Genomic DNA, 25,674 nt, shown 5'->3' with positions numbered 1-25,674 from the left:
ATGGATCAGCAAAAACACGTGCTAGACTTAGATAATGCTATTACGATTGAATTGAAGTATCTTTGTCCATATCACATAGCGGTAAATAGTCTTACCTCCCTTACCTTAGACTGGTGACTCACTCTCGGAAGCTTTATAATATCCTTGTTTAATCGATGGCGGACGAGAATTACTTTGATTTTGTGATGATGATAACGTTATATGCTAGATAAGCAGAACAACGGTCACTTTGCTTGTTGTAGTAACTTAAATTACAATTTCATTTCCAATATTGCCTACTAAGACATGATAGACAGTATCTCTGGTGCAATGTATTGCAATTTGATTTCATGTTATTAAATTTTTAAAAAGGACTACCTTTTTCTGATTTATTGTCATTTATTTTATTACGTGTACAATCTCGAGGTGCTTCCTTCCTTGTAGAAACAGAAAATTAAGTCAAAGAGTACATCTGTTTTAACAGAAGTGAAGAGTTGCAGGTGAAATTATTTAATTTCCTTAATTTTCCTCCCTTTTCATATCATTTTTGATGAAAGTTTCTCTTTATACAAATTGTTGTCATTGTTTTTTGTACACAAGTATTATATATTTTTAAACACCAACAAGTTTCAGTTGTACATCATTATATGATTAGATTGGTCTACAAATTCAAAAAATAAATCAACAAGAGCGAATATTTGGTTCTTTATTAGCAGAAAGAAAGAAATGAATTGTAATATTGTCTTTTAACTTCGTACAAAATTATAACACCAGCATTTTGATTTATATTTGTGACTGCCAGTTTCATCAAGTAAGTGTATGATGTTACACATGTTCATGATATTTCAACATACAAAAAGATATTGACATGGTAAATTGAACAAATGTAGATACTTGCAGATAAATCACACAATTTAAACACATCCAAAAATACATTACCCACCATCATAGCCATCAGTGGTCAAATCAATGTTGTTTTGATAAACCAAGTCACTAATACATTAACAATATTGTCCAACAAAACAAAATAAACTATGGTCTATACATGTGTATATGTATAAAAATATATAACATATGCTAAGTACATGTCAGAGTATGAACGATAAGTGCAGAACATATTATGGAATAAAATAAGATTCTATTACGTATCTCTGTTCCTGTTGCTGTATTTCTCGAGATACTGCCTTTCTGTATAAGTTAACGTCGTTCGATACATATTAAACTTGTTATACGTCATGAATACTAAATATGTATATGGCTTTGCATCTCAACTTTCAAAACAACAAACAACAGGAATAAGATATATGACGTGGAAAGAAATAGCAGAGTATGGTAAGCATGCATAAACACATTTCGTTGTCATTTAAGTTTGAGCTATACAAAGAAACATTATATTTTTGTTACTGCAAGGGCTATTTTGACACTATTACAAACCACAGTTATCAGTTATACCATACATGTTTATTATATTGTGGTATGTATTCTTTAAATCGTATGGGAAATACGTTAAAGGTCACATGACACAGAAATAATGAATAAATCACTCTTGTAGTAAAATGTTTTGAACAACCACTCTTTAAACAAAATTCATTCCAAGTTATGCGAATATGTATAATTTCTCAAAGTTTAAACGTGCTTTGGGGTTAAACAGGAATACACCAGTTATAGTAATTACTTCAGTCCAGGGTGTATACACAGGCAAATATATCGGTCATGTTACAGTAACGTTGATGGCAATTCTGGTTATATGCTGATAGCATTCGGAACGATCTCAGGATCCAGCCATTTGTAGGAGAACTCGCGGGTTTTTTCCAAAGATTTCACCCGTCTACTCTGTTCGGCGAGCTCTTTCTGAAACCTGACAAGTGCATCGACAAGGTAACCTTGGATACGTTTTCTATTGAGTATGTAACTATTATCTGTTACGTTAGTGAAAATCAATGTTCGAGTCATCAATGCCGCTAAGGGAAAATCTGACATATGATTGATAGAATCGTTTCTGCTACCTACATAGTTAAAAAATGTCTTGAATCGATTATCATTTTCATATTCAATTATATGGAAAACAATAATATTTCGTTTGAAGTAATAATGATGTAAAATAAATTTTCATACCGTTGCAACACCTTTTCAGCTTTGGGATCATAAATGTATTTCATTTCGAAATCACCGAGTTTGTTGGTGCCGAAACTGCTCAAAAGTTTTGTGATCGTTATGATATCGAACGTCAAAGACTTGTCGGGAAGGGCTTCTAAGATGCATGCCTCCGTCTGCGCTGTCTGAAGTGTTATACATGTGAGATTTCCAACAAACGTTGGTAGCATACAACAAGGTTGTTAAGTCAGACAGAAAGTGACGACTAATTATGCAATTATCATTTATCAGAGAATCAAATTTCATTGAAATAAACAATGTTATATAAGTAAGTCAGCGAGTAACATGACTAAATATTTCATTTATCTTTTGCATACGTTGCAATAGATTCAATGTATCCAACCACTGATATACTAGTACTTAAACGAAAGTGAAGAATTACCTTGTCAGTTGGGGGTTTCCCTTTGATGACAACGGGGTAGTTTGGCGGGAAACCATATTCGTCGTATTGTGCAAAGTTTGCTGCGGCATGAGCGACACTACTTGTAAAGATAATGCAGTTCAGTATACACACGAGATCAGACTCCTTGGTGATCGATCCCCCTCCAGGAACACCCTGTATACAGAAATCATTTAAAACGTGAACTCAAGTAATTGATGCTATATACTGGAAATGTTATCTTGGATGTTCGGAAAGCAACATAGGAGTATTGAAGGAAATATATGTATAGCTGTAATATGCTTCCTAGAGACACCACCAAAAGTAAAATTGTAACTAATTATTAAAGAAATGTTGTAAGATCAATATCTGTACAAAACAGAGAAAAGTAATCAACTTAAATTATTGGAACTACGTACCAGTAGGCCACAACCGCCCTGTGTCCTGGGTTTTACCAACTCTTGAGCCCAAGCTTGGATTTCATGGTCTTCCTTGTATGTTGCTGGGTTGTCTGGAGGTTTATATAAGTAGAGTCATGAATAATGTTAAAGTTTGTCTTACATTTCATAAATTTAACACTGGGTCTTTTGAATTTGTGTTTTAATTTACACGTACACACCGATGTTCTGTTGGTATTCAGTACCTCTACATACCATAGTATAGTCTGACGTAATCTGTGACGTAGTTTTTGATGATGTCATACAATGATAAAGCGTCATCCCGATAATGATATCCACTCAAAATGGTCTTGTCCAGTAACTAGGTGTGATACAATGTGGAGATATTAATAGTATTAATCAATAAGAGCATGAAACATTATCTCATTGAATTAATGTCTTAATATTATCATGACAGCGAAATAAGTTGCTATTTTATTATGTCACTATTTTATTTGCGATTGCTGTTTAGTCTTTTTTTTTTATCTTTAACAACTTTTTCCCCACATACAATTGATTATCCAGTAATGAATATACAAGGCACTAGTACCCCTCTACTTTCCAACTCTTTGGGCAGCGTTCCATCTATATCCATACGCCACGTATCCAGTCTGTAGAACACAATTCATAGAATATATCTAAAGAGTGCATTTTGTGTATACAACTGTCTAAATGTGCTTCGTTTTTGTTCTTATTTTATATTGAAAGTTAAAATTTTATTTTATTTAAGTAGTGCATTTCTTTAATATCTTTGCGATTTTCATACCTGAAAACAATAGCTATATGAGACACAGCACAGAAAAACACGAATGGTCTACGACCTATATTAAAGAATGAAATATTTTTTATTAATGCATTGTCATATGAATTACTTACTTCTTTCTGATTAACGCAAACATGCCATCAATTCCGATCGCCATCACATTTTGAACCCAGCCGTCCGAGGTTATTAGGGTAGTCAGTGCTAATCTGTTAACAATATTGTATACATGGTTTTGGTACTCATTTAGTGAGGAAAAGACAACATATATAAAAGTATTAATTTCCAATAACAACACAAAATATTGGATTTCGCAAAACGGATTGAACGTGAAGAAAGATGTTTACCCATTAATGGTTATCAGATAGAGGAAATGTGGTGCCAATAATTTGAAGATGGGATGGGAGTGGGACAGATTTCTGTGAGTGGCGAGTGCGCACCCCTCCATCAACATGTGGGTGAATCCTGTTATAAAACATCATAAAGATTATTATTCACACACTTGGTTTTAACTATATCAGATCAGGTTGTGTCTTAAAAATATATGAATGAGTACAAAAATTATTGGACATGAATTCATGACCTCTCGGACATTATCATATTCCAACAGGAACCGTTGCGTAACACCATACTAAATTGGTATCCGGAAATAAGAAAAGGTAGAATTACCATCCTTGTTTACTGGATTTACACATACGTATACTTAGAAATGAGTGCCACGTAATAGTGACATATAGGCAGTCAAAAATAATTTCAATTCCTCGTTTTTTTCGTTGTGGGATACAAATATATTTTCAATATTATTCCATTGATTATTAAAGCTACTTATATCAAAAGAAAACAAATGGTTAGCTGTTTTTTTCTTTTTTGTTTTTTTTTATAACTTGCCTAAGTGTGTGATTGACTCGTGATAAGAGGCGTCGGCAAGGTTGAACCACATCTTCGCCGCCAGCCAGGTATATTTAGGATCTGATGGAAGGAACACCTATTAACAGAAATCGAGAAATGTTTTAACGTCATAATAAACAATATTAAGATTGCTCATTCATATTTCAACAACTAAAAACAGGGAATATTCGTTGATAAGAATGATGTCGATATTAATATCAATACTTAGTAAGTCTCGTGGCCTAAGAGTTGGGTTATAAATCTGAAGTACCTGTTTTCATATTGACTTGTTTCCAAAGTCACTTAATGACTGTTCTATTAATTAAACGACATAGATGTATTGTAGGAGAGAAAGAGATTAGTACACTGAAAAGGATTACATTTTAAAACTCTGATCACATAATACACCAACAAAAGGAACCCCAATGATGACATTTTCAGTTTCTGATACGAAAATCAATAAGATTTTCCCTGATATGATATTCCAGGAGAAAGGATGGGAGAAGGCAGAAGGTTTTAGAGATCTGTTGAAGCGTAGTGTCCTTTGATGATTCTAAACCAAAGTTAAATGGACATGAAATTAAAGTCAAGGTTTCCATTCTGTAACGTCTCAAGTTATCCTACTGGATATTTGCAGTTGTCCTTTTCATGGCAGGTGACAATTCAATGTAGCGATGATGTTACAAATCATTAATTAAATTACATTGGTAATGATTAAGATTTATTGTTATCTTCACACTCACCGGATTGTCATCAGCTGGTTGCTGTTTCAGTTGTATTGCAATGGGAACCAAGTTGGACTCCTTGTTATGGTAGAAAAGAGCGATCGGAGCACACACCTGTTTTAATATCAGGCCTAAATTAAACGTCTTGAAAACATTATTGTACCATTATTGTATCAATTTTCGTGTGGGAATTCAATGTTTATTTTACAAATTCTGACCGTAGTTTATAATCAATCCATTAGAAATAAATCATGGCTATGGAAAAATGTGCGATACAACGAAAGAGTAAGAACATCAGTTATCTATAGTACAGAAGTTAACATTACATTGAAGTTCACAGATATATAAAGATTACCATAAGTCCATTTTTCACGGGTATTCCTTCTACAATAGCAAGGTCGACATAAAACAACTTCTTCTTTGCTATAGCTTGTTCTAGCGTGGCGCCTTCTAGAAACGGTTTTAACATTTCGTCGGTCACAGCAAGTCTGGAGAACATTTTTAACAGATATCAGTTTTCATAATTGAGATACATTATCAACTTTTGTTTGTAGACAAAGTAAACTTTTTCAATGCGGGAAAATTTTAAAAGTACTTTACAAGCTTCCCAGATTGTATTAGTTAATAGTTAAATCTAAAGACAGAAGATAGACTTACTTGTTTGGGATCCTTGCACAAAGTGTAATAAGAGAGTTGTTGATACGTCCAATACGCTGGTAGCCAAAATGTTCGTCCGTATCCCATGTGTCATCTGCCAGAGGCTGTGATACAAATAAATTTTAACACATTGTAATGTTTAGTCATTTTTTACGTTCTGAAATTCGGTTTACATTAAATATCCTTAAACAGTTTTACCAATTTTAAATAACATGTCTACTAATTATTAAACGCGGCATCATTTAATACTTACCGTGGGTTTCGAGAATACTTCACACTTATATATGTTTCCAAGGTCATCTAAGCTGTCCCAATCACCGCTTACTGTCTCTACAAATTTTCCTTTTATTTTAACCTCTGCGGCAAGCTTCCCTAGGTCGAACTGTAATTATATCAAATAACGAACACTTCTAAACCATGTTTGTTCATGTGGAATGAAATATTGAATCTGAGAGTCTTTTTCCAGTTTTATAATTTATTACACGACAAAATGGTGTTGATATGAAAAAGATTGCTTCAGCTAATGTTAATATTTTATTATAAGAGCTGAGATTTAGAAAAATGCACTGTACGGGCTCATTGTGATACAATAAACCCCATATTACAAGGCATACTGTAAGCTTAAGCATGTTCTTTCCGTGTTTTTAGTTTAATTAAAACAAATGAATTATTCTTTTGGCAAAATATTGGATTGAGAATATTTACCTTATAGTCCCAAGAAAATCTTTCATCATCTGGTATTTCCTTAGCCTAGCAAAATAAATTGATAATGAGTATCATGGTTTTGAAGACTACTATTTGAGCAGAAAATTGTTTCATTTGCATTTTATCAAGTCCCATTTCAAAGTACATGGATGTGCACAAGCGAATGATTGTGATATAACTCGCACCAGGACGTAGGTTGTTTAATACACGTCTCATCGCGAAGACAAAATACACCTATGGTGGAAATGTTTCAACATTGGAATGTCTAGCAGAAGATGTTTTGCTTAATTTGACCGTACAGAAGACTATTGGTATACCCCTTGGAAATTCTCTCCCTCTCTCTCTTCTTTCACAAACTTCTAGCGTGGGTGTTGTGATATTATGTATGTGTAATATTGTTGATTATATATAGAATGAAACATTGTTTAAATCAAACGAATTTTAGAGAAAATTCCTTGACAATTGTACTCTTAGAAATATTGATTACCTCGTGATTAACCTAGTAAATCGCCAGAATTACGGACGTGTGGACACTACAACGTCAGCTTATTTCTCTGATAATTACAGTGTTATCAAAAGAGTACTTGTCAATAAGCTGTGTAATTTTAGTTTATTTACAACTTCAGGATTCTCATGATAAAAACCGAAAAATGATGGAAAAGATATTACAAAAACTGGATAGCAATAGACAGGGTATCAAAGGCAGGGTTTCGAAATACAGGGTAACAAAAGACAAAGAATTAATGGACAGGATATCAAAATACAGGTATCGAAATACAGGATATCAAAAGACAGGGTAGGAAAAAACAGAGAATTATTTTAAAAGTGAACGAATGAACTAAACAAGAAATGAGCTCGTGGACGGTATAGTTCAGTTATCAAAGACACAGATGCCCTGTTAAAACTTAAATCTTTCTCTCAACAATTGACATATTCAGTAAATATGCGTGGAAAAATACATATTCCATGATCATCAATATTACAAAGACTGAAGTTCCTGAAAAAAAATGTTGGGTTCCACTTTACCTCATTAAAACATGCATGGTATTGTGGGGAAAATGAGTTGTAGTTATGATATTAGAGTAACGTATTTGTTTCTGTAGAATTAAAGTTATTTTATGCAAGTGAGAAAACTTATAATTCTTAATTGACATTAATGACTGATTGTATGAATGACGTAGAGATATGCCTGACCTAATGTCAATATATTGAAGAGGCGTATCATATAAAATATCTAGACGAATAATGAGTACTTCAAATTAATACAATTACCGTTGAATGAAATTATTGTTTGGAAAGGTGAAAAAATCTTAATTCATACAAAAAATTGACAAAATAAGGGCCTGATGTACAAAAAGAAGATTTGCACAAAATGAGAATAAGACCAGCTATTTTGGAATGGTAGGCGTCTTCTGCTTCATAGCCGACATGTGTCATACAAAGTTTTGGCAATCTTAGTAATGTCACGTTCCCAAAACAAAGAACAAATTAAACGACCACGGAGCAAACTACAGGATTCAAACTTGTCCAGCTTCATATTGCAAAAAAATAATACGAATTATTTTTAATATGGTTAACCTTAATCTTCATAGAAGAACCTGCTTGACGTAAACATTATAAGTCGAAATGCAGGTATGGTGTTATCCAGTGTCAGAATACTACTAAAAATTTAACCACAATGTTTACATTTGTGTCACTATAAGTTTTCTATGGAGGCTACTCAGCCGTGAAAGATCATTCACATACCTGCTATGCACGCGCTATGCTGGGAACTCGTCAGGCCAGAGCAGGCCAGCGTAGGCACCAGGTAAGTTGGAGAACTTGTGCTAAGTATGCACCATGAATATTGGGAGTACTGTTAGGAGGGTTATGTGCCTAATTCCAGGAATCAATATGTTGGGAACCTAGAACTGGTACCTGTCGGTATGACATTTTATTAGTTGTGTGCTAATGATGGCTGTGTGCCATCAATGTTATTTTCCAATCTGTGTGGGCTGTGTTCCATGTCGTCGGTCTAGGACTGTATGTCCATGAGACGTTTAGGACTGTGTGTTCATGAAAATGTAGCGGTTTCGTCTAGAACTGTGTGTCCGGGAGGCTGTGTTCCATAGTTCTGAGAACCAGGACTGTGTGTCCGAGAGGCTGTGTGCCGTGTTTATGAGAACCAGGACTGTGTGTCCGTGGTGTTCGGGATGAAGCTACCTAGGACTTGATGTACCACTATATGTGACCCAGAAGATACTGAAACCTTCGTCAGTAGTCTGTGACCAGAATCAAGACCTTGATGAAAGTGTTACAACCAAAGGAACTGATCATGATACTACCTTGACTGATATCGTCCATGGATGAGTGACCGCTTATCTCGCGTGACGTCGTCACGCCAAGTTTATGAACTTATAAAGGAGACTGTAATATTCATTTAGAGATAATTTCGCAGGTTTTAGTATATGGTATAATTACTAAAGGGTGCTTCCGTATCTGTAGTGTAAGAGGAAATATGAGTGTGGTAAGGTGAAGTGGTGTGGTGTGTTCTTCGTAGGTTTTTGTTTGTTTATATTGCTTGGATTGTAAATAAATGTATATACGTTTCGTTTTGGTTTGCTGACTGTTAATTCGGACGTGACAATTTCCCACACCCAGTGACATACAGGAAATGAAAATTAACACTGAGGAAATTAAAACCATATCTGGTGGAAAGCTGTCCCTGTTGGTTTCATTGCAAGAAAATATCAAAGTATGCGACTTTTCAAGAAGAGTCCTTGATTTCCAATTCCAATTTGCGTGAGTTGACAATGTTATATTTACTATCATGCTTTAACAGTTCCAAAGTATGTGCATCAGATACTGGCGTTTTGAAAATATCTTTTTTAAAACCTTGAAACAAGAATATTTGGGTTTAAAAGACATGATATAATGATATACAATTTCATATACCTGTATCGGCAGTCCTGGAACGTGAACTTCCATCTGGTAGGTCTCCTTTTTATCGTTGAGTTCCATAAGTCTCTGATCCTTGTAAGGATCATCTTGAGGAAGTGACGTATCAAGATGGCAGATCTTGTAACGGTAACCTTCTTTAACCCAGCGGAGAAATGGGAAAACGAATGCTTTGTTGGAAGCCTTGCAGCGGACTTCCACACATTCAAGAAACCACTCATCCTTTTTCCCGGCGTCATCTCGCCATAATTCTATCATGTCTATTTCACCAATAAAAGATGCCGTAACTTTGAAACAATCATTTCTTCCCTTTTCGAAGTCATTTCTCAGGAATTTGTTCAGATGAATTTCTCTGGATGAGTCTCCGTAAGAGCTGTGCAGGACAAGTGTAACATTGGCATTCGTACCCGCCCCCTTTCGGTCACCAGTTTTCACACTGATGACGTATTCGGACTGTAACAAAGTAATTATTGTTAAATATGAGTTTTAAAACTGTGCAACGAAAACATCTCCAAATTCAGAAAAAGAAGATCTTATCAATCTTTATCAAGGTATTTTCAATATTTAATCTATGTTGTGTTAGAAAAGGAAATAGACTATTAATTTGATTGATGTCGTTCGTCTAATTGAGTTACGCTTTTTATCTGTTTTGTTTTGTATATATATCCATTGGTTTGGCCACAAGTTATACGCCCTTTCACTCCTGATTTTCTCTAGTTGTTCTTAGAGTTCAAAAGGTCTTGAATAAGTGTTATTCCCTGTTCAATGAATGTTAAATACTGCGTGATGACATTAGATAAATGAATTGAACAGAACATAAATCATATACAACAAATTTAGATAGTATGGTTATCCACGTCGCTATCAAGGAACTAGAAACAGACTATAAGATACTTACCGTTGAGTTGTCAGCTATCGCTTCGTTACTCTGGCAAGACTTAAAGATACAAATATATGATATTAAGTCTACAAACTCATTAAATTACACATATTTTCCCAAAGACAATTTTACAAGTTATTGAACATGTTAGAATTCCTGTCCTGACATGGTATAAAACTAGTCGTGTCTCATTCAGAAATATGCAATACATGGAAGCTCACTGTAATGAAATGTATATATAAAACTACCGACAGTAATAAACAACGAATCATACAGTAACGTTATGCTTACGCTCATGACTTTACCCTTTCCTTCCTTCAGACAGAGTAAAATATTCGATATGTCCGCCTTATTTATAATTTTACGTGACCATTTTAAGATTGTATGTTTACTTGAATCCATTGGTAACGATACCGATATCATTACCATGTGTCCGCCCACTGCAAGTTAAACATATCAATACAAAGATCTTCGTATGCAATTATGTCTTTTCATTAATTGTAAAGGTATTTTTTTCTTTACATGCATTGAAAGCATGTGTTTAACATATTGAATTTCTCTCATGTCAGCATTATCTGCATTTTTATATTAAAATTCGAGAAATAGCCAAATCAATCAGGCTGTTGCCTGTCTATCTGACGATTGAATCGGGATGTTTGGTTAATAGGTACATGGGTACTGCGTAGTAATGCATTTAAGAGACGGAAAATTAAACGATATGCTTTGATAAAACTGCATAAATAGATCGATTGTATTGAACGAAGTAGAAATAATAGAATTCACAATGAAAACGGCGGTATTAGATTTCCCATCACAACAGATATATCCTATCACATGATCCGATATGAAATTATACAATAAAGGCTTACAAATACGCTATCAATTCAATTACTGCCATATCCGGGTAATCTAGCCCAAATGTATTATGGCAAAATTTTTTGATAGCTATCTGCATTAAGGAGATAAATTGTGTCAGTTTAATTCCGAGACTTAACAGAAAGAAGGCAGCAAACAGCATATGACAAGATTTGAACAGTAAAATAAAGAGGAAGCAGTACGCAGAAAAATGTCGTTTATTATTTACAACAGTATTCTTAGACTAGCGCACCTATTGTGATGAAAGAGAGTTGCTTAAAGAACAGATATATACAAAAATCAGCTCTCAAGGAAAGGAAAAACAACTAACCTGAAACCGAGTTTCTGGTTGACAGCATTTTCATCGGGTTTGGTGATAAGATCTTCCAACAAACTATTGGCATACCTATAGGAACCAACTGTGCCCCTCGGTTAGTTGTTTTAGTTTTGTTTTCACATGAGGCGAATTTTGTCGAAGAGCTTACCAGCAAAGGTCATAAAGTCTATTCAAGTCATTCAATTTCACTTTCAGATAGGATGTTGATTTCTTGTCTTAAATAACACGAGATTTATTAACGTCTTTCGTATATACCCGTCAGAATCAGCAATCAAAGACATGACAGACTCTTCTTCGTCTGTCGCTTTTCATGACCTTTTTTCTACGATGAAATCAACGAAACGATAAGGATGATGAATTCCTTTTTTATCTATTGTGAATTTTCCATTTATGGATAATTATGTCGTCAACTGACTAACAAACTCATAACTTTGTAACACATGGTAGAGATGCAAGTCGATGGAAATGATGGGGAAGTTTTTCGGTCATTACAGTGATCTCATTGTGAGATATTTCATTTCTTTGTGCGATATGTACGTGTTTGATGCGCTTTAATTGTTTAATTTAGTTGGTTCCGTTGTTGTATACCTTGTTTTCGTTTCTGCACAATACATTACTTACTTAGATTGACCAAGATTTACATAATGGGTGCTGTCAATGAATCAGAAGACGCTTATTCTTCTGGAACATTTAGACTTATTCTCCTTGTATGCTTTAAGAAGCATCAGAGTAAATCTGTCTTTTGTTCAAAATTTGTCTTAGTTTCATTGAATTTAAATATGAATTATGATTACGTTCACATGTTGGTATTTTCCTGTTGTTTTAGATCACATATACAAGAATACTGACACTGGAAGGAAATCTTATAAGCAATTAGCAAACCCCATATATAGAGGTATTAGCTTTCCGAGAAAACAACTTATCGTAGTCTAAAGTTCACATCATGTATTGGAATAACACTAATGAAAAGACAACTAATCGTAATATAGCAAACACCATAATTAATTAAGTACACTATTAGAAAAAAAGACAAACCGTAAACTAGAAAACGTCATTTATAGAAATATCATTCTAATGGAAAAACAGGTTATTATAAAGTAGCTCACATCATATACACTAATAACACTTCCTATAGACAAGCAATGATAAATAGAACATACTACTCACCAGAATAAATGATAAACAAATCTACATGAGGGGATTACGCATCCAATAAAAAAGATAGAAAAAGATTATTTACCAGACTTCACATTTTAATATACATGTCAATAAGGAACGGTGTTGTTGGAAGACAAATAAACGTTGATAGCATAACTTAGATTGCGGATATTCTTATAGGCATCATTTACGGATCACAGAGCATTTACTGAAAGGATCAGGAACGTTTATTCAATCATTTCATTATGATATTGATGTCATAATTCACAATAACTTATCCAATGCTGATGTTTGACAAGCATGAAGGAACTGTTACCCAGTATTTGGGTTTGCGTGTCACTTTGTGCAAACTTGGAAAAATGTGAATAGGCTTGTCTTTATTTTGAATTAAAAACAAGATCACCAGGATCTGTATTTAAGAGGGAAGGGGGCGCTGATTGATATCTGAGACTCCATTTCTAACATTTAAAGCGTTATAAAAAGTAACCCCCTTTAAATTTCTTGCCCATCCTAGAGAAGGAAGACCGTCTGCAATTAACAGCTACCTTTATACAAACTTTTTATTGTGCAAATCCAATATACATGTATGAAAAGTGAGGTCCAAGGGCATTCACAATATAATGAAATGCTTCTATAAGCACCATTTCCTTTGTCGAGAGAGTTTTAAATATTGTTTGCGTTACCAGGTCGATACAGCCATCTGGAATGCATCATAACAAGAGAGAATACAGGTTTCTTTATACTCAATACATCACATATCACATTCCCATTAGTTCAGTAAAACACCTTAAGAACCTTTAGCTTATCGAACTCGGCGTTGTAATCCGGAGGCAGTCTCATACATGTTTGTTCTCCATGGAGGTACTTGCCCCACGCCCCGTACCCCTTACCATGAATACAATTAATTGGTGTACGCAAGACCGGCCGTTTTTCAACCACAAACGACAAAAACTTCAGAAACCACTGCCGCGTCAGCAAGAAGGGTGTTATCAGAAGTAAAGAACAATGTTCCCAAAACTTCTGCTCACCAGAGAATGCATTTTATGACCTTGTGATGTTAAATGAGTTTATTACACAAACTACCGGGAGGAAGGTAAAAGACTACAACATAAAAAAACAAAACCTTTATCAGAGTATGCTACAGATGTACAATTGTAACTATGAACACTATTATTCCTAACATACCAAACCGTCAGTATCCTTCTCACATTGCTTTCAGTACTTTGATTATTCATACAAAACTGACTGGAAGTAAACAAAGGGATGCTAAGTGCGAATGTTACTTAATTAACTGACTTTTGGATAGATATGCACAATCGTCAAGTATTCATTGATGGACAGACGTTTAACGCCTTTGCATAAGTCCTGTAAACTCCCTGACAACTAACAGACGAAAACCGGTAAAACTTAAGTCCGGACCGCAATATCCGGAATCAATTATATCATAAAACTAAACTCGAAACATTGTAACGTGACAGACCAGCAAAGATATACACCTTCGGACACAACCTTTATTTGTTCACATTTTTGTAGAAACAAAACAAGGTCATTTGTCCTTTTAATACATAAGAACATATTACTTTAAAGATGGTACTCGTTCATTGTCATCATAAGGATTTCTCCTTTCCAAGCGATTTTCCCAGATGCACTGTCTTGCAGATTTGCGATCCGATTCTTCAGGTTCAACTTCCATTGCTCATTTTAAACCAACAGTATGATCCCATATCTGGCGCAGTACCTTCAGCATTTCACTACGATTAATATCATAAAGAAAAATCATGATATTGTTACCCCTTTTTCCAGCGCTGAAACATCTTAACTAGCCACACCCTACTCCTCTATTCCCGACCCAGTATTGATAAACTTGTAGGAAACTAAGGAAAATACTTTGCGAGACGGGGACGTAGTATCTTTTATGCTATCAACAATGGATTTACCATATTAAACATCTAATACTGGTACAAGATAGTGTTTAAACCAACTGCTGTCATGATGTGAATACGCTACAAAAACATCATACCATAATATGTCATGTTGGAATGCTTTCTCCGCGCAGTCAATAAAAATATTTCCCTTAGCTATATACACGACAACGCCTACTACCAGAAAGACAATGACAAGAACCACGAATACCAGAAATCAAATAAGTTTTCTTGAAAGATGCTCAATGTATCCAGAATTACATTCTTTTTACGGGATTTCCAATTTCTGCTTTACATGTGTCGGATAACCCGTCTGTTGCCCGTATCCATGACAGGAGTTTCATGTAATCACAAGAACACAAAAATGATTTTTTGAAATTGATGGTAAACATTTTTGAAAGCTTTTCAATAGTATAACTCTGCAAGATTTCATATTAAGATAGGCGTAATTCAATATTCTCCAAAACAGACATGATCTCCATTGTATGACTTGGAACACCCTCAATACCATTATTGAAAAGTATTAGAGTCTTCGATGCTTTGGTTTGGCTGGAAAAGGCTGTAACATTTATTGTTTTTAAATGATTGTCCGTCAAATCTACAAACAACAGCTTAATTCATCCGTTAAATATGGATACAGAATCAGTTATTAGAATTTGTCCAAAGTTGTTAATTTTCGCCACTAATTTGTTTAGTTTTTTCATGCTTGAGAAGATGAGAAAATTTGGTCGTGAGCAGTCCATCTTAGACGCATATAACTCGGCGAATTCCTTCGTGGCACCACAAAAACCACACATGATTACTTGTGTTAGTGACACTTCGAGTGTTACCTTCAGAAAATGTCAAGTTAGACATGTTTCTAATCAGAACATAATGGGAAACGCTTGATAACGAGGGCTGCTAGTTAAAGTTTCTATAGGTTTTTGAGCTAGTCAAAGAAACAAAGAAGCATTAATCGTTTGTCTTATCCTACAATAGATATCAGCATGTTAAAGATATAATAATTTTAGGAACACTTTCCCCAAAGAAAATCCATCAAAAGTATGCGAAGACAGCGACTGAATCAAAAGTATTGTGTTTTTAGGAAAAATTTAAAAGATTACAAAACATTTCTTCATTAATGGAATTGCGAGATGAATTAACAGACGAGCTCAATGTATGTAATTTAGAAATACCATTGAATGTATTTGTTTCAATCAGGTTTAAGTGAGTTATGAAGAAATCCAGTGCTATTGGAAGAAAGATCTAGAAAAGCTGTGTTGACAGGTAATTCTTAAAAAACATCCGTTAGATTACAATTATGGCACACTATATTAACTTCTCCGTTCGCTTCGATGCAGCATCCAGGATCCCAACTGAAATATATATCCATATCATAATTGTTATACGAAACACAAAAATATCCATACCACGTGCGTTACTCGAGTATTTAACACAATTTTTTTCCATATCACGTATTTAATTGATAATTGCTTCATGAGTATATAACATACTCACATCACGTGCACGAATATAACTCTGTACCCCGTACCCTGATACATGTACCCCGTACCCTGATCATTATACCCCGTACATTGATCCCTGTACCCCGTACCCTGATCCCTCTACCCCGTACACTGATCTCTGTACCCTGTACCCTGATCCCTCTACCCCGTACATTGATCCCTGTACCCCGTACCCTGATACATGTACCTCGTACCCTGATCATTATACCCCGTACATTGATCCCTGTATCCCGTACCCTGATCCCTGTACCCCGCACACTCTACCCCGTTCCCTGAGCTCTGTACCCCTGTAGAAAGTAGAATTAACAAAATTATGTGGAGAGATTCTCAACAACGGTATAGCTTCCTGAGTCGAGCCGGAAATACAGGTTTAATAGAAGTTTGTAGTAGCACTCCTTTACATGTAGTAATTTAAATTAAAAGCGACGTGTCGCTAGACTGAGTAGTAACCCGATGGATCATATTACATATACACAAGCTCGCATCTACTTACTTTATTTACCTAGTCCTTAGTTCGGAGTAAAAAAATATATATATCACACCTATCAAGTATCGAACATATGTCGTCCCTGGTAACGTGTTGTTTAAACCGCTGATTTGACATGTATCGTGTCCACTCCTTACCCAACAAAGATACATGAGTCATAATATATATCTACAACTATAACATATTACCCTCTGTTTCATGTGCCCCCCCCCCCCCCCCCCGACCCAATTCTTCTGCTATCAGTCTGTGCTATACTTAAATCAAGAGCGTTATGAGCTGCATTCAACGACATGTACCTCACCAAGTATATAGCAAAATGCTTATTTAAACTCACATTAGCTGGATTTTATTTTTTATTAATGAACAAAAAGAAAAAAAGAAAAAGAAATCAGCCAAGACAGATAAATTTAACTTAGCATAACTTGTGTTATCAAAGTTAGGAATAATATATAATACAACAAAGTTTGTGAGGTGTGTTATCAAAGTTAGAAATAATATATGATACAACAAAGTTTGTGAGGTGTGTTATCAAAGTTAGAAATAATATATGATACAACAAAGTTTGTGAGGTGTGTTATCAAAGTTAGGAATAATATATGATACAACATAGTTTGTGAGGAGTGTTATCAAAGTTAGGAATAATATATGATACAACATAATTTGTGAGGTGTGTTATCAAAGTTAGGAATAATATATGATACAACATAATTTGTGAGGTGTGTTATCAAAGTTAGGAATAATATATGATACAACATAATTTGTGAGGTGTGTTATCAAAGTTAGGAATAATATATGATACAACATAATTTGTGAGGTGTGTTATCAAAGTTAGGAATAATATATGATACAACAAAGTTTGTGAGGTGTGTTATCAAAGTTAGGAATAATATATGATACAACATAGTTTGTGAGGTGTGTTATCAAAGTTAGGAATAATATATGATACAACATAGTTTGTGAGGTGTGTTATCAAAGTTAGGAATAATATATGATACAACATAGTTTGTGAGGAGTGTTATCAAAGTTAGGAATAATATATAATACACCATAGTTTGTGAGGTGTGTTATCAAAGTTAGGAATAATATATAATACACCATAGTTTGTGAGGTGTGTTATCAAAGTTAGGAATAATATATAATACACCATAGTTTGTGAGGTGTGTTATCAAAGTTAGGAATAATATATAATACACCATAGTTTGTGAGGTGTGTTATCAAAGTTAGGAATAATATATAATACACCATAGTTTGTGAGGTGTGTTATCAAAGTTAGGAATAATATATAATACACCATAGTTTGTGAGGTGTGTTATCAAAGTTAGGAATAATATATAATACACCATAGTTTGTGAGGTGTGTTATCAAAGTTAGGAATAATATATAATACACCATAGTTTGTGAGGTGTGTTATCAAAGTTAGGAATAATATATAATACAACAAAGTTTGTGAGGTGTGTTATCAAAGTTAGGAATAATGTAGGTGTGTTATCAAAACTTGAATATTATATGATAAGTATCTCAAAGGGATGGCTGCAAACCCGATTAGATAAGTTATCTCTCCAACCGCGTCACTAAATGCAGTTATGCTTATATAAATGTAGATTATATGTCCTAAACAAGTATGTACTAAGATGAGGTTACAGGTAGGTATTAAGATGTGGTTACATGTAAAAATTAAGATGAGGTTACAGGTTTGCATTAAGATGAGGTTACAGGTAAGTATTAAGACGAGTTTACGGGTATGTATTAAGATGAGGTTACAGGTAAGTATTAAGACGATTTTACAGGTATGTATTAAGATGATGCTACAGGTAAGAATTAAGATGAGATTACAGGTATGTATTAAAGCGAGGTTACAGGTAAAAATTATACAACAAACAACCATACATTAATTTCCAAACAACTGATTTCGGCACTGATATCATAATTTACTATACAACTTTTATAAGCGTGAAAACGGTAAAACGCAAAATGTCAATAAGGTGTTGTGATCTATTTTATAAGACCAGAGGATTAGGAAACTGTCTTTTCAAAAGCAGTTCAACCAGTGTCGATTGTGAGTCATAATTAAACAAACATCTTTTGTAACAACACAGCGTCCAAAGAGGAAAGAGGTCCTTGGCCTCGTGTGACGTATGCGGACATTACTCCACAATATCTTATAAGAAGCTGTACGGATCACATGGTAAATCCGCCTACTTGATAATAAACACATGGTACTGGATAACCTCAGGTATGTCAATTACGTATAAGCGAATCTGCAGCTTATTTCAGCTAACTATAGATAGATGAACAAAACTTTATGTATAGGTGTCCCCCAGTTGTAGATAAGTATGCTTATAATATCGTAGAATAATTTAATCACACAGTGTTCATTAATCACTACATCAATGTATCTGGTATGCAATGTGAATGCTTTAGTCTGCGGATGTGGACATTACAACAAAGTTCCTGATTTCTCAAGATTTTTCGCTGTAACATGTATGGCTTATTAATTTGTCTGCTTGTTATCCATGTCACTGACGTTTTGACAAGGAAATCGTTCAATGATCTGTTGTCGATGAAGACAGTTTCGGTCATTTTTATATGCACCAATCAATTCCAAATCTCTCTTAAATCATAATAGAAGGGAGGTAACTCCGTGAATATGTATGTATACATGTTATGAAGAAGATTTATTTCACATATTGCTCAAACAATAAATTACTCCTAAAAATCCCACTACAGTAGAGTGAAGAAAAGTGATTCTCTCCTTATTGTCTACATATATTTAAAAAGATGTTGCTAAAAAAAAAAAAAAAATTGAGAGCCACAATTTTGCCCTACGAACTCAACCCTCCCGACCTTAGTTGGATATCAACCCCGAGAAAATATGTTTAAGTTGTAAACACAAATATATTTCGAAAAAAGTAACGCGCCAAATCATAGATAAGACAAAAATATACATGTAAAAATTAGCCATTCCTTTTGTTTGTATATATTCATAAGTAACAATTTTGTTCGTCCTGTTTATCAGTTTTACCCTTACCGTACAAAAGTTTGAATGACTCTTATCCTGATATATGGTTACAGTATATGTAGTTTTTGACCGTATCCTTACTGTATCTCTGTTGACACTGCCAATAACAATTACCGTGCAAAACTTTCTACAACAAATCACTATATATATCACACTTATCAGGTATCGAACATATGTCGTCACCTGGTAACGTGTTGTTTAAACCGCTGATTAGACATGTATCGTGGCCACTCCTGGTTACCCAACAAAGATACATGAGTCATAATATATGTCTACAACTATAACATATTACCCTCTGTTTCATGTGCCCCCCCCCCTCCCCCCCCCCCCCCCCAAATTCTTCTGCTATCAGTCTGTGCTATACTTAAATCAAGAGCGTTATGAGCTGCATTCAACGTCATGTACCTCACCAAGTATATAGCAAAATGCTTATTTAAACTCACATTAGCTGGATTTTATTTTTTATTAATGAACAAAAAGAAAAAAAGAAAAAGAAATCAGCCAAGACAGATAAATTTAACTTAGCATCCCGAGTGATGGTTTCCACAAATAATATATGCTGACGTTTGATTAAAAAACCACGCATTGTTCAAATTCCTACTAATACTAATACCCGGATGTTTGGCGCTTGTCTTAACCTTAAAGCGGCTTTTACCTTAGATTTTAACATCGGGAAATGGAAAAATCGGCTTATGAATAATAAACATACCGATGATAAAGCGATACACGGGCCTATAATGTCAAATTTGTTGTTTTTCTACAAATTTTCGGCGTCGGAACATTGTTTATAAACATGTTCACGCTTGGTTTATTTCGAAGAAAGCCGAGTAAGTCACATGGCTTGTCACGTGACGAAGTCATTTACTTTCGCCACATTCATATCATCCTGCATCAAATCCTATCATGATGACAACAATGATGATGATGATCATCACTATTATCACCTGCATCATTCCCATCATCATCTAGATCATCATCTATTTCGTCATTATCACACATACATGCAATCCCTTACGTATATGCCCATCCACACACCCATACACATTTACGTTCATAACAGACAAATAGACATGCACATCTACAAATACACAGCCTGTGAGAGAACCAGAGAGAGAGAGAGAGAGAGAGAGAGAGAGAGAGAGAGAGAGAGAGAGAGAGAGAGAGAGAGAGAGAGAGAGAGAGAGAGAGAGAGAGAGAGAGAGAGAGAGAGAGATACTTTTGAACTTTATAATGGTCAAATATAGTAAAATTCAGATTCAGAGCATTAATATTCAGTGGCTTGTGTAGGCATCTAGTTCTGTAAAGATATTGTTAAATTAATGAGATGATTTGATTGTCAATTTTATATAATGCGGAATTTTTAGTATTGATCTTGCCAAAACGTAGGGTGTGTTTGTTTAAAGTAAACGGAATAAAAAGAGATTCTGATAACAATTCTAAACTTTGAAAAAGATTTTGAGTTTGATCACATTCCCAAAACAAATGTTCAGTGGTATCCCTTTCTGAGTTACAAAGATTACAGAGAGGACTATCTACACGTTTTACTTTAAAAAAGAAAGGAATTGGTGGTTAGAATATGGTGAGATACTCTAAACTCTAATCACTGAAGTTTTGAGTTTTCATTAATTTGAAAAGGCATTGCATATATACTCTTCCAGTCATCCTCCTTCAAATCAAAGGTCTCTCCCCACTTTTCTTTGCCTTTAGCAACTATAGTGTTTATATTATTTAATAATTCATAAAAAAGACTTTTGAACCTTTAGCCCTCTTTAGACATATATCAATGTTGACTGGTAGAACAGGACGAGTTAGTTTGTGTTCCCCAATGTCATGGTTTTGTAAAGATTTTCTAATGGCTGATACTATGCCATTATATTTTAAAAAGTCTCTGTCAATGTTGTATTTATGTATAAATTCATCATATGTAAAGAAAGTTTTTGTGTTGTAGTCCTTAATGAATTCTCCTATTAAGTAAATGCCTTTTTCATACCATTTCGGATAAAAAACTGGTTTGCCACCAATTGTTACATTATCATTATGCCATATAGGTGTTTGCAACAGTGACTTCCCCTTTAGTGGTTTCATGTTATCTGAGTTATCTAATCTATGCCAAGCTCCCAAAACATCTTTCCAAGACCTATTATTACAATTTTCTTGAGAAAATTGGTTACCTCCAATCACTTTAAGTCATTCGTTTTGTTCAGGCTTGTCGTGCGAGAATCATCTATGGGCGCTAAACTAGTGGGGCCCAAAAGGGGGTAATTACAATCGGGAAAGAAAAAACTCATTGTGCAGAAATGCACAGGAATTGATACTTTGTCTATACATATTAATAGTTATTGTTTACCTTTCAACACCAGTACCGTCATATTTTTACACTTAGAACGAATACCCGCAATTGGGCCTCACCTTGCAGTCAACAACAAACACACGTTGTTGATAGTAAATTCAAACGACTAACACATTTATTTTTATTCAACATTTATCATATAACACTTTTAGCAGTGTTGTTCATAACATATTCACGCGTCAAACACTGTATATTGGATTATAATAAATGACAGGCGGATACGTTATAATTATAGGGCTGACATTAAGCTAACCAGTCAAGCAGCAGCTTCGCTTTAGTCCAAGACCCTCCTTCATCTTTCGCCATCTATCGATCTCCTGTCTAATATAAAGTCTTGCCTGTTCTCTTTTCTGATCTGACTCCTTCCTCTTACGCTTTCTGGTACTTTCTGTATGGTAAATTTTAGGTCCTTGTCGCCTTTTCGTATTTGCGTCCGCCATTTTGCTTCTTTCTCGGCTTATACGCATGCGCAGCACCAGGGTTATGAGCGGTAATGTATGAATTAGATTAAGACCGCAATGTTTACCTTCTCAATTTTTAAGATATCGATAAAAAAAATGATTGCAGTGACTTTCAATTTTAGCAATTAATAGAAAGTCTGAGTTATTGGAAAATAGAACGTTTTATATCGTTTTCTCGTAGTAGAGTGCTTTAACATTATAGTCGCTTTAAATTTAAAATAACATTTTTGTTTTCTGTTTTGTTTTTTTGGGGTTTTTTTTCATTGCCATCGTAAAGCATGTCCCGTTATCAGTGAATAAACCCGTCCGCTTAAACATGACAAATTAACGTCCTTTCCGTGTGACTCACCCTATATCCAGTAAAACATCTCCTTAATACCTGGTAATGTATGTACGATGGCCGACGGCGGCCGGACATTTTCAATGATGTTCAAAAGTTTACCATATGATACATTTTTTATGGTGCACTTTTTTTCAGTTTTACAGTCAAATGTGTTACGTAGTACATTTAAAGGTGACCAAAAGTGGCCAAAAGTTGATTGACAACATAATGAGTAGAAAAATGCTGGAACGAAATCAGATGGGTTTTTAATCGTTTAATGTGGATACGACAACGGAAAAAGGAACGAATTAAGATGAAATAGTATCGTAATTAACTCATTGTAAGGTAAACAAGGCTGTCTTTTCAACATTATGTTTTAATAGACGCAAAGTTTTCAATCGGGGTACCTTCACCGGTAACATTCTTATTTGATATACATAGTTCATGATATGAATACGTAATTCTGGTCGTTATAGTTTCGAAATTTAGAAAACAATGAAGTATAAACGGTAAAAAAACCCCAAAAAAGCCACAAAAATACGTCAAAGGGGCATCTAGATTTCAGACAGGGAACATATGATTGATCTGTTCCAGTTCTGATGAAACGTTATTAGTTTGTGACACATTTCACTGGTAAAGGTATATTGTTAAAACAACAGACTTGTTTCATGTCAGAAGTTTTTAATTACACATGATTTAATTAATCTAATTAATTTTGGCTGTAAATAAGAAACAGATGCACACCGAAATGAGTACCTCACAAATGTATACTTTTGTTCATGAAGTGTATGTAGAAGTGATAAAAAAGAGTAAAATGCAAAAGTTCACTTTTCAATATAAAGGAAATGAAAGTGTCCGAAAATATCGGCCATCGTGCATTCGTAGTGACTGCTCTATCAAGCTTTCACTGGTGAAACACCCACAACATTCATGTCGATAAAACCACAGTCAGCATGTTGTTGAAAAAAGGCAAGTAGACAGGGCATACATTTAAATTCGCTGTATTAGAATTCTATGGGTTGAAGAAAATACAATAAACAGACAATGATACTCGTATGACTGTTATGATTGGTGAAAGAGAGTTAGCAGTAAAACAGACTGACAGTCACAGGAGTGATCTAAATGTTGTTAATACTCAGGAGAGTAGTAAGCAAAATCAATGTAAATTTCGGTAGGTGGATAGTTTCAACTTTCTTTTTTAATATCATATTTTATGAATTATTCATTGACAAAAACAAAAAATCATTCTTGCTAATAAATAGTTTTTATGATATATTATTTCAAACTTCATTTTGATCATGACCACGTAAAATTTCCCCTCCATTTTTTTTGTGTGATATGAAGCTGGACGTATTTGACGCTCTTTAGTGTCCCTGATGTTTCCGTTGTTCCATTACTGACTTAGATTGACTAAGGTTTACATGGCGAGCGCCGTCGATGAAGCAGACGACACTTACTCTTCAGGAAATCTTGGCCTTATTCTTCTTGTGCTTTCATTTTTATCCTAGTTATATTGAATTTGAGTTTGATTAAAGATTATCCGTATTATATTCATGTACGATTTCATCGGGTCCAAAAACAGTAAAAATTGGGAGATGAATGTAGTTGTGCAATTATAACCCGACATTTTTAAACATCCTTGTCCGATTACTCTGTCCGTTGATTCGTTATGTAATGTTCGTATTTTCTGTAAACCTCAACAAACACCTTTAGCACCTGGTAATTGTACTAGGGAAATGTTGTTCACGTGGTCATCCACAAAGGACTACCATCAATAACATGAGAACATACTTTTGGTTAATCTTTTATTTTTGGTATTTAAGCAGAAAATAAACATTGTCAAATGAACTAATAGCTCATTGGTCATGACAAAAAATAGGATAAAAATACCACAATGTAAGAACGATTACAATTGAAGTCACGTGAGTGTGAATATCTTGTACCTTATGCAGTCATTCAAACTGGGAAGCGAAAGCAGTACTTGATTCAGCATGAAATATATCATATACATTTGTCCGTATACAAACCCAAAAATGAGGGCAACATAATGGGAACTTTATGCTCCAGGGTACTCAAAACAGCGGATTTTGCTCTTTCATGATCCAGAAAAACTATTAATCAAGCAATATACAGCTAGTATTAATCAGATTTTTAAAATGTTTTTATATATTTTTATTCATCTATTTATCTTTATTGATTCATATTTTTGGGTGGGGGAGGTATTGCTGAAAATTCCTGTTGTTTAGCGACTTCAGTATTTCATTACCATTTTCAGTGGCTTTCATCAGAATATAAATCTGTATGTACTGGAACTTTAAAGTCCAAATAGAAGCGTGATTGATACCAATAGCAAGAAATCGGGGATGCTTAAATTAAACCTGCCAACCCTCGGTCTCTGGTGTCTTGATGTCTGTCTGATGCTCGTCTGGTATGGGCCATATAAACTCCACTTAACGAAGGAAGGGACATGTTATTGTATATTCGATTCGGGTTTTTTTTCTCAGAGTTAAGTTGATTTCCTGTCATGTTTGTATTGTTTTTCGAGTACATAACTTCTGATAGGCTTAAGGTAAAGCTTAAAGCTTACAGATTTATCATTTGTAACCCCGAGACTAAGTTAGTAAAGGGAAATGTTAAATCTTATTCGTAGTTGTGAAGAATGGCTTGTATGTAGGTCAGTACATCAATTACCAACATCGGAGCATATTCTGTCAATTTCGTTGATGAAAATTAATACGTTAATATCGTTCTGATGAA

The 25,674-nt window shown here is 34.5% G+C and overlaps 1 protein-coding gene across 1 annotated transcript; it reads right to left on the bottom strand.

Moving 5' to 3' along the window:
• Positions 1-1,722: 1,722 nt before the first annotated feature.
• Positions 1,723-22,574, bottom strand: LOC132544058 (allene oxide synthase-lipoxygenase protein-like). The gene is made up of 17 exons (XM_060207628.1): positions 22,473-22,574; positions 10,520-10,558; positions 9,619-10,074; positions 6,685-6,729; positions 6,233-6,361; positions 5,980-6,083; positions 5,678-5,810; positions 5,341-5,436; positions 4,598-4,694; positions 4,057-4,174; positions 3,826-3,918; positions 3,494-3,560; positions 3,166-3,271; positions 2,932-3,023; positions 2,516-2,689; positions 2,095-2,258; positions 1,723-1,837 (listed from the first exon to the last, which is right to left on the bottom strand). The coding sequence occupies exons 1-17, from the start codon at positions 22,572-22,574 to the stop codon at positions 1,723-1,725; spliced, it is 2,130 nt and encodes a 709-aa protein (XP_060063611.1).
• Positions 22,575-25,674: the final 3,100 nt, after the last annotated feature.

This window comes from Ylistrum balloti, unplaced genomic scaffold, assembly GCF_031769215.1.
Source record: "Ylistrum balloti isolate Yb309-2 unplaced genomic scaffold, AGI_CSIRO_Ybal_v1 Utg369586, whole genome shotgun sequence".
In the NCBI taxonomy this organism is placed as follows: domain Eukaryota; kingdom Metazoa; phylum Mollusca; class Bivalvia; order Pectinida; family Pectinidae; genus Ylistrum; species Ylistrum balloti.
This window is presented reverse-complemented; position numbering and strand designations above follow the sequence as displayed.

What these genes read in the sequence shown, in the direction of transcription:
- LOC132544058 (XM_060207628.1), bottom strand. Translation starts at nt 22,574, where the DNA reads ATGGCGGACGCAAATACGAAAAGGCGACAAGGACCTAAAATTTACCAT. An exon ending in CGATAGCTGACAACTCAACG is followed by an intron (nt 10,075 to 10,519) that starts GTAAGTATCTTA and finishes ACTTTGTTACAG; the next exon opens with TCCGAATACGTCATCAGTGT. An exon ending in TGGAAAGTAGAGGGGTACTA is followed by an intron (nt 3,272 to 3,493) that starts GTGCCTTGTATA and finishes TATCACACCTAG; the next exon opens with TTACTGGACAAGACCATTTT.